At 39.6% G+C, this 13,871-nt stretch overlaps 2 protein-coding genes across 4 annotated transcripts in view; one reads left to right on the forward strand and one right to left on the reverse strand.

The window, feature by feature from the left end:
• Positions 1–3,488: 3,488 nt before the first annotated feature.
• Positions 3,489–12,942, forward strand: capn1a (calpain 1, (mu/I) large subunit a). Its single transcript, XM_020091540.2, has 22 exons — positions 3,489–3,645; positions 5,774–6,020; positions 6,502–6,571; positions 6,653–6,771; positions 7,499–7,632; positions 7,753–7,921; positions 8,375–8,458; positions 8,548–8,633; positions 8,732–8,806; positions 9,246–9,406; positions 9,579–9,748; positions 9,848–9,859; positions 10,055–10,266; positions 10,366–10,405; positions 10,511–10,576; positions 10,836–10,893; positions 11,069–11,133; positions 11,266–11,334; positions 11,417–11,495; positions 11,601–11,714; positions 11,840–11,898; positions 11,979–12,942. Exons 2-22 carry the CDS (start codon positions 5,775–5,777, stop codon positions 12,003–12,005), a joined length of 2,115 nt encoding a protein of 704 aa, XP_019947099.2. The 5' UTR covers positions 3,489–3,645; position 5,774; the 3' UTR covers positions 12,006–12,942.
• A 198-nt stretch (positions 12,943–13,140) lies between these two features.
• mrpl14 (mitochondrial ribosomal protein L14) overlaps positions 13,141–13,871 on the reverse strand; it is a 78,903-nt gene continuing 78,172 nt past the window's right edge. For all 3 annotated transcript variants that reach the window (XM_069538806.1, XM_020091563.2, XM_020091570.2), the window contains exon 3: positions 13,141–13,648. In XM_069538806.1, the coding sequence (XP_069394907.1) occupies positions 13,282–13,648 (367 nt within the window). In that variant the 3' untranslated portion in view covers positions 13,141–13,281. The remainder of the gene's footprint in view (positions 13,649–13,871) is intronic.

Consider the following 13,871-nt stretch of genomic DNA (forward strand, 5'->3'; position numbering starts at 1 on the left):
CCTCACTTCGGACAAGATCTACACTCACTGGATGGTGGGCCTGGATTTGTCTCTTCGTGAGAAGAGCTGGCGTGTCTTTGTTCCAGCTTCCTTTATAGCTGCCACAGGTGATGGAAATACAGAGTATGATCACAGACAGGGAGGGGCCGCAAATGGACAGGTGAGGCAAACAGAGCAGACAAAAGCAACCCTAGGCAAATTACCTGAGAGATAGCTGTGGCCACAGCTCAAATACAAACAGGGACACACCTATGAGCGACTCCGAGCATCATGCTCATTTCCTCTTTTATTAACTTCCACTTCAAAAGCAAAGGAAACCAACTATATTAAGTAACAGGCATTCTACAACAATCATTTACAAAAACATCCCATAAAATAAGATGAAACAATAGAGATGTTTTCCTCTGGTTATTGTAGGGGATTAAGTTCACACAGAGCCAAGAATTGAGACATGGAAGATTAAATGGTTGTACTAAAGTAACTGTTGAGCAAGACTCAGAGTAGCAAAGTAATGACATTGCAACATTGAGCCTGAGGGATGTCTGTGTGCAATCAGCAAATACATTATGATTCAATATGGCTATAATGTAATGCCCATATGAATAGAATACATTATTAGTGGACATAAACTGCATAACAAATAATTAATTATACATGTACTGTTGTTTTTACCAAACAGCTGACAGACATCAACCATTGACTTTATGTAAGTAAAATACCACGTATGCCTTGATGTAGCACGTGTGATTTGGTTCCTGTTCTCAGCAGTTTTGATTAAATTAGCTGATATTCAGCAGAGTGGGACATGTAGTGCTGCCCTGGGGATTTCTAATGAAACACCAGTTCAAAGTTTACTTTGAGGGTGTTTACATCCATAAAGCTTTTTTAAATCACTTTCAGAGGACCGAAAGTAATTGAGCAAATAATGTAATGTTAATGTTATTTGTGTTAATGTTAATGTCAATGTCAACTTGAATTAAACTACTTGAGTACATTTTGTTTCCAGCTGGTAAACCTGTAAACTTCACATTAGCTTTGAGGCTCTTATTTCCCTTTCTGTTTAACAGTATGTTGGGGAGCTTTTTAAATGCAACTCTGTTATTTACTCAAGACGTTTTCATCGGTTTTGGTCTTGGGGGAGTATTTTGCTTTTTAGAATCTCCATGTTCTAAACTAGACTCACCCACTTAATGCTGACTTTAACTAATTGCCTTTTGCTTGGCTGGTCATTTATTGCAGATTTTTGATTTTTAAGACCTGCTGCCTTTGAAAATGGGAATTAACAAAAACATTAACAAAATTATGAGCTGACAGATTCTTATATGCTACATAGAGTTGAAAGGAGATAATAATTATGAAACTCATATTCTACTTATATTCTACTTACTGTATATACACAAGAGTATCTAGAGTTTGATATAAAAAAAAAAAAACGTTTCCTTTCTGTTTGGGTGTGACTTGATAGTTGTCAGTAATTTAACAACCCACAAACTGTCATAGATTCAGATTAAATTTTTGCTAAAAGCAAAATCTTGATTGAAGCACAGAAGTATGCGATTTATATAGCATCACCTTTTTTTCCACCAGATCTACACCGACCTCAAACCAGAATGAAGAGCTCAGAGGAAAAAAAACCCTGTAAATAACCAAAACTAGTTCACCTTTGGCTAAAAATATTGCATTCATGTCGAACCCATCCCCAAAACATAAAAAGTTAATTTACAAAATAAGATTCCATTACCACCTAATGACACTTGAACAGGCCTATTTATATATTTTTTTTTCTGTGTTGGTCTGTGTGGTCCAGATGACACAGGCACTTACTCCAGGATAAGGATTTAAAGAAATGTATGCTAATATTTACTTTTCCAGGTAGCAGTCCATATTATTTACTTAGTCATTGTCAACTCAATCAGCTCCAAACATTCTGAGATAAAGACGACAGTGGGACTGCCACTTTCCCTCTGATTGAATCAGATTGCACGCTCAGTTTAAAACTGTGTATGTAACTGTGTATCTCTCTCTCTATATATATAGTTTATATATGTATATATTGTGACTGTCAAACATGCTTACGCCTCTTGAACATAAACTTCTTGTCAGTGGAGCCACAATTACCCGTGACCGCATTACAAAGTAATACAGGAGATTTACATATGTAGCTGGTTTGATCTCTAGGCTGTCAGTCTTAAATAAAATAAATGCGGTGGCAAGGTGACCTATAACCTCTGCGCTGATTTACTGCAGATTATTTATTAGTTGGCTCACAACTCTTTCATTATCAAGAGGATTGACATAGATGAGCGTTGGATTTCACCTTAGTAACCATATCATATGAGCAATATAGTGATGGCATTTAATATCGACCTGTCAACAACATAGTTTCTATTTCAGTGAGCTTTGCTTTCTGACACATACATGTGTATTGAGGACGGCAGCAGTTTATATTGACACCTCTTGTGATATCTACTACTTAGGAAGGGGCAGTTATTTCAGTTTTAGTAATGATGTGTTTATTAAAGGCATCTATACATAGAGCTTCAATTCTTATGGTTCTTCCATATATGGTAACCTCGTTTCAGAGCAGCTGAGGACAGTTGGGGTATTCATCCAACACTTTATCAGTATCAAAATTCCAGATATCAGACATTCATAACTCTGTTAACATGCAAATATTCCTCTATCCTCTTGTTTACCTCTGAAAGTGAGCTATAACTTGTATACACATGTCACTTTAGTTTTACACTGGTTGATTTTTGTCTCACACTCTGAATGTACTGTACATATTGTATTTGATTTGATTTATATTGAGCTCTATTTTGTTGACCTGGCCTAACCTGACCTTCTCGTCCAACACTCTTTATAGTACCATTGACCCTGTGTTAACTTATATATGACAAGTAAAACTGCATTATTATGTTAAAAAAACATTAATCATTAGATATAATTCTTTGAATTTTAATAGACCCTTTTCTGATTCTGTATTTCTTTAGTTCATATTTATGTTGAATATATAGACTTACCAAATGATAAGTATATCTTCATACTTAAATACTTACTAAGTAAATTCTAACTTTATATTTTTCTATGACATTGCTCGTATTGCTGACCTGTCCTTCTTGTCCAACACTCTTTGAGAGATTGAAAAAAAAATGTATTGATTGTATATTGATATTAATTCTTTTGGTTCCAAAATAATTATACTACTGTATAAGTAAGTGTGTTGGTGTAATTGATACATACATAATTCAGTATATTACTCCCTCACTTTGTTGAACTAATTGTGTATTTGTGGCACCAGACTGAAGGATAGCACTATACTACTACACTATGCTGCACTATTATAAAAAATAATATCTGTAAGTAATAATATCTATAATATGATATCATTTATATAATTGAGCTGTACTTTAACCTCACTGTCCTCAGCAACTCTTGTGGCAGTGCGTGGTACTGCTGGGTGTGAGCCAGTGGCTCCTCCTCTTCTTCCTGTTGGGGTGTCTCCTGCAGTGTGTGTGCGCGCGTGCAGTGGAAAGGGGTGGACCTGCGCTCCTGTTCACCGGATCTCAGTCCCTGTCACAGATTTGCACGACTGTCCCCCCACGACTGTTCTTGCAGAGCTTTAAATTGTCTTTTGAAGCGCTGGTGAGTGCAGCTCCTCTCCTTTCTCTTTATTTAGAATCAGTGCGCTGTGTTAACCGGCTTAAGGTTAACGGTGCCTCGTGATTTTATTGTAGTGTGTAGGCCTCTGTGTTGGCTGGTGCGCTCCACTGCATGTTGTGGCGTTACAGTCTGCACGGATACAGCCGTCAGACTGAATGTGACAGATGTGGTTCCTGTGTGACCCGCAGGTACTGGTTCAGAGGAGAAATCTGTGGCTGCAGCCCAGTGCGCACACCATGTAAACACAGGCCTACTTATACTACTGAGCAGGTGCTGCTCAGAATCAAAATAGGAGCCTGTATTAAATACCTGACATACTGTGACTATTTTAAATAGTGAAGAGCTTATCATCATCATCATCATCAATTCATAAATTTGGCAAAACATGCGCAGGGTTATTCTGGCTTTTACGCGCAGGCCAGGTTTACATTTAGAGGGTATTGCGTTGGTTTTATGTTATTGTTGGGGTTGAAGTCCCATGGATGACATCACCACCGCAGGACTGCATGGATCAGCTTTTCTTTGTCCATCCGGAGTGAAAATACAGGAGAGAGATCCTTTTGGTAATTTGACAGCCTCTCTCTAGCTGTTTGTCAGAGCACAGGGACATTCCTGACGACTCTACAGGCATGTGGGGGCCCTCAGGGTTGTTGGGGGCCAGCCCTATAAACACTCTCCCTGCCTGCAGAATAGTTTCTCTAATAATGAACTGTTTTGCACAGCAACATATCTGATTTCTTTATTCTAACGCCATCATTTGTCTCCTATCTCTCTCTGGCTCCTTCACATCCGCAGCTTCATCCAAGTTTTCCCGTCCAACAATGAATGCCTGGTCTCTTTAATGAACTCGGCTCATTATTATTCCTCTGCGGTAGATCAGAGGGGCATAGAAGACTACCCCGTGTCCCAGTGTTCTGATTCAGACAGTTCCAGCCAAGTGAAAATTTTCAATCCAACAAGCAGCTTGTTGATGCATTGGATTCTCTTTTTCTCACGAAGCTATTATATCCTCTCTGGAGACTTCACTGACAGCTGTGAACTTCTCTAACATTTTAAAGCATTCAGGGAAGAGAAAAAGATCCCCACTGAGTTTTAAAGTTTCCATTAGGACCTGTTTTTCCTGCCTCACCAACTACTTACAATCACAATTATTTGAAAGAGTAACACTTTTGTTTTCACACTGTGTTAAAACATCAGGATTTGACATTTTCTCTCCTTTTTTGTTTCATTGCTCCCCTCTGGCCGCCTATACAGTCAAGGTATCACGTTTCTAACTCACTTTGTTATCCCTGTGTTTGCTGTGTTTAAGGTGGTGCTCTGCTGCTCATGTCTCGCATTCCTGTCGTCACTTTACATCTAAACAAGCTCTCTGTATTTCTGTTAATTCTCTGTAGTTTCTCACTGAAGCTTCATTTACTTTGATTTTTGTTTATGTCACCACTTACCATTACCATCCTCCACTCACCAGTATTGTCAGGAAGAGGCCCATATTATTGCTAATGCACTTTTGCAGAGCTGCTGCCTGGACTTTGGAAATGCTGAGGTCATGAGTCTAACCAACAAACCCCCGATACTCTAAATCTTTCTATTTAGTTGGACTTTTTACATTTTTATTAACTGCTTAATAATTACTTTTCAGGCAAATCCTCACCAAACTTTGGAAAAGTGTTGGGGATCAAAAAAATGTGTCTTCATCAAATATACTTTATTTTGTTGTCCTTAAACTGGTCAGAAAAATCTGATGAATCACCTTCTACAACTCCTCATTAAGTTTATATTTAAAATTTTTGAATATAAAATCCTACCAGGCTGCTAAACCTGAACATTTACTACATGAATGTGATACCAAAGACCTGACCTCAGTTTCTTCAGTGGTCTCTTGTTATAATTTCAGCTTCAGACTAGAATCCACTCTAATCAGCTAATTAATCAGTAGCAATCAAATCCTCTTTAATCACTCATATAAACATTGTTTTTATACAAACCCTCTTACACCTGAATGGTTCTGAAACTCTTTATACAAGAGCGTGCCACTGATGAGCTTTCTGCTATTTATAGAAGACTCCGTGAGTACCCACCCACCACTGCCATTATTTATATCTTGCACCAGAATGAATCCAGCTGGAGGGATATCTGCTACGATATACGCCAACAGGCTCCGAGCAGAAGGCATGGGCTCCAAAGACCAGGCGGTGCACTTCAACAACCAGGACTATGAGGCGCTGAAGCAGCAGTGTGTGGAGTCGGGCTCCCTGTTTGAGGACCCCTGCTTCCCCGCCGAGCCTCCATCCCTGGGCTTCAAGGAGCTCGCCCCCTATACCTCCAAAACTAGAGATGTGGAGTGGACGAGACCTACGGTGAGTAAACTGAGTGAAAGAGTTTATTATTAGCGTTTTTAGAGATTTTTTTAATATTCTTTTTTTATATATTTACACACAGATTTTTACAGATGTGGAAAAACTTGGAATATCTGTAAATACCCCTCTCATTATTTTGAGGGAAAACCTCTTTCACAAGAGCAATTTCCTTGGACTCAACAGATTATTATATATGTAAGCAAACATATCAGTGACACTATCTTATTTCCAGTCTGCAATCTCAGACAGAATAGGACAAGTACGGACAGGAGCCTCTTGGACCACCGTCTGCAGCTGTCGGCATCGCATGTGTCTCTCTGACCACTCCCTGCTGGGACATTTGTTTACAGTGCCTCATTAAAACACACAGCGTTGATGTATAGATGGAAAGAATAGCAGTGCTTTGAAAGATGTGTCAAGTTAAAGGAGATCCCAATATGTGTTGATGTAATTGATTGAATTGTATTTAATTTCTCCATAGGAACTGATGGAGGACCCTCAGTTCATTGTGGGTGGTGCCACCAGGACAGACATCTGTCAGGGAGCACTCGGTAAGTCCTTGTTGGTTATTAATGTTGAAATGATCATGAGTAGGAAGACATAACTGGATGGAGGCTTCCTCTCGCCCGCAGGTGACTGCTGGCTCTTGGCAGCCATTGCCTCACTCACCCTCAATGAGAGGCTTCTTCACCGGGTTGTCCCTCATGGACAGTCGTTCCAAGATGACTACGCTGGAATCTTCCACTTTCAGGTACTTCGCCTTCTGGTCTTGAATTTCTTTTCAGGATTGTGGTCTGACAGCTTGAGAGCAGGATTTCACATTTCAATTCTGTAATGCTTCCACTCAAAACCCTGCACTCACACTCAATTATACCCTGCTTGTGCTCAGATTTCCTGTCCTCAAGCCTCTGTGTAGGAGTATGACATCTGCTCTCATATTTCTCCTCTGATAATGGACTTTTTTTTCGTCTTTGCTTGGATTTTTTGTTTTTAAATTCCACAACCAATAGAACCAGCTGCAGTGTAAACAAATGATTATGTCTTGCCCTTGTTGTGGATGTGTTAGCTTTATGTCTATGAGTCCTGTACAGGCAATAAATTCATCCCTTCAGTTTCCAATCGATCTGTTTGAAGTAAAAACAACACCCTCATGTAGCAGGACTCCAGCAGATCGCTGGTTAACATGAAGCAGCAAAAATCAAGGATCTCAATTCAATTTGTATGTTATGAGAACACTGTTGTTAGAAGAAACTACAAAAACAAAACAGACACTGCTCTGTTTCCCTCACTGTAATTTATAGGAACATTACCGACAGCAAAAGTAACCAAAACGAGAATGGGACAATTTCATCCATCATCATTACACCTGGTGTTCTTTTGGCTGGGGAATTTTGTGCGATAAAATCCAGGAGTAGAGAAAAAAGTCTGCACGTGAAATCAATAAGTCCCGAGTCGTCAGATGTTGCTCTGTGTTGCAGTTCTGGCAGTTCGGCGAATGGGTGGACATCGTGATTGATGACAGGCTGCCTGTCAAAGACGGCGAGCTTATGTTTGTGCACTCTGCGGAGGGCAATGAATTCTGGAGTGCACTCTTGGAGAAGGCTTATGCTAAGTAGGTATTGAAAGCAGCCAGCAGCTGAATTATTTAACGTAAGAAGCTGTAAAGTACATTATGAAGTGCTGTTGAGGATTACAATCAAAGTGATGGGATGTTTTTTTAATGTGGCATCAGGCTGAATGGCTCCTATGAGGCTCTGTCCGGAGGAAGCACCACTGAGGGCTTTGAGGACTTCACGGGTGGCGTGTCCGAGATGTACGAGCTCAGCAAGGCTCCCAGAGATCTGTACAGGATCATTGGCAAAGCGCTGGAGAGAGGCTCTCTGCTGGGCTGCTCTATCGATGTAAGTGCTGAACACGCTGGCACAGCACCAAGATACGCAGATCAAGATTGCACCATCTTTAGAAGTCCAATAATCTTAAAAGCTCTTGTATTTATTTCAAGGATTCCCAAACCTTTCAGCTCCTGCCCTCCAAAATAATGATGCCAGAGACGTTGGACCCACAATATCCCAGAGGATATTGATTTTGATTGATATTGAGCTAGTTTCTTAAAAAAAATCTTCTTTGTGCACATATTGGTGCTATATATTAACCTGCTGCAACTGACATTGGGGCCCATAACTATATTTAATTCACATTCGGTTTTATCTTAAAATTGAATTTGTTTTAAGTTGATTCTGATTTCTGAAAATACTATTCCGATCCCCCCAAGGGGTCCTGACACCGAGTTTGACATCCATTGTGTTAGACTATTCACACTCAGTTGCAGTTGTCATGTTTTTATGTTGCTGCAGATCACCAGTGCCTTCGACATGGAGGCTGTTACATTCAAGAAACTGGTGAAGGGCCACGCCTACTCAGTCACTGCACTGAAGGAGGTCTGTGCATGACTCTGCTCTCATTAATAAGTTGTCATTATTAATAACAGAAAGAGTTAATCATTTCCCATCTCCCTGGTGTTATGTAGGTCGATTTCCGTGGTAACATGACGCGCCTAATCCGAGTGCGTAACCCTTGGGGCCAGGTGGAGTGGACTGGTGCCTGGAGTGATAAGTGAGTAAATGTCTCTGATGTACTTTCATCCCTAGTTTCTTTTTCTTAATATCCTCTCTCTCAAGTGTTAATTCTCTTTACTCCTGTGTCTTTGGTAGTTCACCTGAATGGGATGAGATCGACTCTTCTGAACGAGAGGACCTACATCTTAAGATGGAAGACGGAGAGTTTTGGTAGGATGTCGCAGTATGGAGATTTGATTAATTTAATGTTGTCATTTTTAAGGAATGGTTAGGTTTGTTTGGGCCTTTTTGTAAGATTAGCAGATTGATTCAGCTCTCACACTTGTACTCTAGTCTAAATATCAAAGGGTAATGCCAGAATATTTCAACCTGGGCACTATGTTTATGAATGTGCGACAAAGCCACTTATTCTGGAAATTAGCAGTTGCCCCATCAGTTTACATTGCACATTACATTCACATTAACACCAACTTGTTGTTTTTACACTTTGTATGAACATGAATTTATTATCACCCTCCTGGCTCCAGCTTCATGATTCAAAGACATATACGTGAATTGAACTTTGAACAAGAACCGAATGGACACAGTGTTGAAATATGCAAAAGTTGCACTCAGGATTTTTGACTCAAAGCTAATTTTAATCTTTCAGGATGTCCTTCAGTGATTTCACGAGGCAGTTTTCTCGCCTTGAGATCTGTAACCTGACTCCTGATGCTCTGAGCGAGGACAGTCTCAGCTACTGGAACACCATCAAGTTCCACGGCACCTGGAGAAGAGGCAGCACCGCTGGAGGCTGCAGGAACAACCCCAGTGAGTCCCAACTGTGTGGTCACAGGAAAAATCCCTTTCATGCACAAGTGTATATCTGACATAGATAATATTACTGATAAAGTTGTTAAGTGGTGATATTTCAAACAGCAAAACAATCAGGTCCTCTCGTGTTACTGTGAAACAGGCTAACACAAATGCACTGTCTCTGTAGACACGTTTTGGATCAACCCTCAGTATAAGATCACGCTGCTGGAGGAAGATGATGACCCCGAGGATGATGAGGTGGCGTGCAGTTTTCTAGTAGCGCTCATGCAGAAGGACCGCCGCAGACACCGGCGCCAAGGTCAGGACATGCACACCATTGGCTTTGCTCTCTATGAGGTGAGAACGCTGACAAATCAGAAAAACTCTCCTTGTCAATCTCATGGTTTACTCACCTAATATTATACATCTTCATTTCTTCCTTTATCTTTTTTTCAGATTCCAGAAGAGGTAGGTTCAGCATTAAAAAAAAAAAATACTACTGTTCATTAATAAAGGCTTATATATAAGATTCAAATCTTGATTTACAGCCGCATACAAACAATATTTATTTTATTGTGCTGCTGATCATGTATTACATTCACATTATCTAAGGTGAACCAAACAGATTCATCCATCCCATGTGTTATTCCCTCCTGCCCTCAGTACAGAGGCTGCCAGAATGTCCACTTGAAGAAAAACTTCTTTTTGAGCAAGTCGTCGTGTGCACGCTCAGAGACCTTCATTAACCTGAGAGAGGTGAGCACACGACTGCGTCTGCCCCCTGGAGAGTACCTCATCGTCCCCTCCACCTATGAACCAGGCAAAGAGGCCGACTTTGTCCTCAGGGTCTTCACTGAGAAGCAATCTGAAACTGAGTATGTGTCTTTCGTATGTGATGTTTATGTCATTTAATGTATTTGTGATGTGTGAAAGTAAAAATCACATAAATGTATATATGTTTTTGTCCATTGCAGAGAACTGGATGATGAAATCTCTGCTGATTTAGAAGATGATGTACGAATAAGTGACTCATGATCAAGAAAACATCATCTATTATTAATATCATGAAGAAATAGGATCCTCAGTATATGTCACTGCTTTGTCTTTATTTTCCTACAGGAGGAAATAACTGAAGACAGCATTGATGACTCCTTTAAGTCTATGTTTGCTCAGCTAGCAGGGGAGGTATGTTATGAAACACTTGTCTCACTGTTTTGAATCTCATTTGTATTCACTAACACTGCTTGAATAATTTTTTATATACAAATAAAATAGTGAAAACAGTAATTATATTTTAGTGCGGTATTTTTAGTGGTGTTTTGAATTAATATCTTAGATCCAAAATGGTATCACCATTGTTATGTAATAAATAAAGTTAAAAATCCTGCTTTTACTTCAACTGGAAATGTGCGAATTCTCTTTTCTCGTCCGCGGTGTTTTCCAGGATATGGAGATTTCCATTCACGAGCTTCGGACCATTCTGAACAGAGTCATCACCCGGCGTGAGTTTTATTTTTAGCCAACAATTCTGAGGTGCTGGAAAGTTTACATATTAGTCATACATCTACCATTACTGTATTAGATTCCAATACAGAGTGGAGTCTATTTCCCATAATGCTCCTGTAACTGAGTCATTGTGGATTGGCCTGTTAAAGACAAGTGTTTTTGTTATTTCAGACAAGGACCTGAAGACTGATGGCTTCAGTATTGACTCATGCAGGACCATGGTCAATCTAATGGATGTATCCTCTTTAAATTATCAGGCGTGAACTGTAAAACATTTTATGAAGTGATTTTTCTTGGAAACAAAATAACTATTTAGCATTTAGTGATTTTCTGTGTGTAGTTTCTTGCCTTGACACCATGGTTGTCAGAAAGATGGCAGTGCCCGTTTGGGACTGGTGGAGTTTCAGATCCTCTGGAACAAGATCCGTAAATGGCTGGTAAGTATAAATAACATATTTGCAGGGTTAAGTAACACTTCAACTCTGTATTTCTACTTACATTTCTGCCACTGTCTCCCAGGTGATTTTTAGACAGTTCGACCTCGACAAGTCGGGGGCCATGAGCTCATATGAGATGCGTCTTGCTGTGGAGGCAGCAGGTACAATATAATTCCTGGGTATCATGTCCTCATTTGTACATGTACACTCACTCACAGATGAGAACTGCAGCTCTTTCTCTATTTTGTTGTTGTTTTCTTTTGTAGGTTTTAAATTGAATAACAGACTGAACCAGGTCTTGGTCGCCCGGTACGCAGAGAATGAAATGGTTGACTTTGACAACTTCATCTGCTGCTTGGTCAAACTTGAAGCTATGTTTAGTGAGTAATAATGATGTAGATGACAGAAATATATAAACCAATATTTTACATCATATTATTAAGTATGAATACAGCTGGAATTACAATATTTTGACAAATAATGAAAATGTGTAATTGTTTAACAGGATCTTACCAGCAGTTTGACAAGGAGGGATCAGGAGTGGCTGAGTTGAACATCACAGAGGTAATTTCTGTTTTAAAAGAAAGCCCTGACAGTTTTTCCATTCTTTTCTGATATGCTAACTTTATGTCTCATGTTACCAGTGGCTTTACCTCACAATGTGTGGATGAGGAAGAGACGTTACCGAAAGAATAGAGTAAAGGTACAGACTACCACGAACCGGGACCCTGAAGACCCCTCAGCCTTAGTGACCTGCTGATCCTTTAACACATCCCACCTCAGCACATAAAGTAGCAAAAAAATGCTGTATAACAAATAACCAAAGTCAAACCAAGACGCGTCTCCCGGCTGAATTTAAGAAACTATGCAAACCTACAGTATTAAGCAGTCAATGTGCTACATAAACTGTCATTATGAAAACGGCATGAGTTTGTGCATGACAAAAATCACTAGCTGTGATGTGCATTGTAGCAGTTGATTTTCCAGTGCTACATTTTAGTTTTGCTGCCTGTATAAATAAACTGACATACTAACATTTGATCCACTACAGCAGGTTAAAAAATATTTTACTCATATTATTTCCAGATGTTAAAGTCTGTCACTGTAGGGCTTTAAAAAGGGAAGCCTTATAGTTTTGCTGGTCAGAACGAGAATACTTGACATTCTCATTTTGACCAGATTTTTTAAGCACTGAAATATTTTTAACAGGAAATTCTCACCTCAGTGAAGAGTTGGTAGTTCCAATCTTGTACCAGTAGGTGGCAATATAGGCCTGATCTGATGTCATTGAAGTTTTGTTTTAATAATTGTTTTTAGCATTGACACGGAAGTTTAGCCTGTTTATATATTACACCAGTCTTCTTCTTCAGTTGATGTTAAAAGTCAAGCAGGTAAATTTGGTTGTGTTTTGTTTTGCACTTGGATTTTAGTAAGCGGTTAGTGAAGTTGAATTAGTTCACAATTGACATTTGCAGGGATCACATGATACTGAATGCCTTATACACGACACCATGATGTTGTTAACAGCTATTAAAAATGTGCCAGTCATGTGTTTTGTGTTGTGAATGTATGTTGTGCCTTCAATAAATATTGCCCTCGTGGTTATGATTTCTCTATCTGTTCATTGTGTTCATGACAACTTAATCTTGCCCCAAATTTGGCCGCTCCTAAAAACTCCTATGCATTGACAGTAAAGGTTATATTTACAGTAAGCATAGAGATGCCTCAGAAAAAGTCAAACATGTTGACAAAGACTTGAATCTACTTCATGCATTAAGTAACAAAAGGAAAACCATACAGAGGCAATTTGTGTGACTCAGTGTTTGCTCCTTTTAAGTTTTACTGAAGGGAAAAAATACAAGTACTAAATGTTCTTTTATCCCCCAGCAGATGGGAAAATATACAGATTATATGGATTTCAAAAATAACAGCTGACTGATACAGTTATCAAACAAATGCACCAGCAATTGCCAACACTTTAGAGTAGTCTCCCTCCAGTTTCCGCAGATGTGTTGGTATAGGAACTTTAATCCTCGTCCCTGTAGGGTTCCCGTTTTCCTCAATCAGAACAACATTGTTCGAATCAAAGCGTGGACTCATGCGATCTCCAGGCATTTTATGTCCAACGATCAGTGCTTTCTTCTTCTGTCCCTTGATGGCAAGCAGCACTCTGTCACCAACTTTTCCTATGCCATTCTTGGTGTAGACATGGATCACTCTTGGCGGACGGTGATATGGCGTATTTCCAAGAGAGCTGTTGTCCACCACCCGGACTCTCGTCATTTTCTGAATGGCTGCTGCAACAGCAGACACGCTGGCAAGAAAAATAGACAAAAGTTCATCTTCAACTGATAGGAGCAGCAGGTAGGAGGTAATTTTCTTCCAAGTTTGTTAATCTGTAATATGTTAGCATTAATCAAAATAGACTGGTCAGATTACCACGAGACTTGGTGGAAGGATGTGGTGTATATCACAGAAGAACGTATTAAATTTTGGTGCTGATCTGGAACAGGGGCATAATCAAGGATTGTTTTTAT

The sequence above is a fragment of the Paralichthys olivaceus genome, chromosome 14, assembly GCF_024713975.1.
Source record: "Paralichthys olivaceus isolate ysfri-2021 chromosome 14, ASM2471397v2, whole genome shotgun sequence".
In the NCBI taxonomy this organism is placed as follows: domain Eukaryota; kingdom Metazoa; phylum Chordata; class Actinopteri; order Pleuronectiformes; family Paralichthyidae; genus Paralichthys; species Paralichthys olivaceus.

Bases quoted from the DNA above. Each gene is read 5' to 3' on its own strand.
- capn1a (XM_020091540.2), top strand. From the start codon at position 5,775: ATGAATCCAGCTGGAGGGATATCTGCTACGATATACGCCAACAGGCTC. The intron at 11,134-11,265 runs GTATCCTCTTTA...CATGGTTGTCAG, and splicing joins CCATGGTCAATCTAATGGAT to AAAGATGGCAGTGCCCGTTT. The intron at 11,715-11,839 runs GTGAGTAATAAT...ATTGTTTAACAG, and splicing joins CAAACTTGAAGCTATGTTTA to GATCTTACCAGCAGTTTGAC.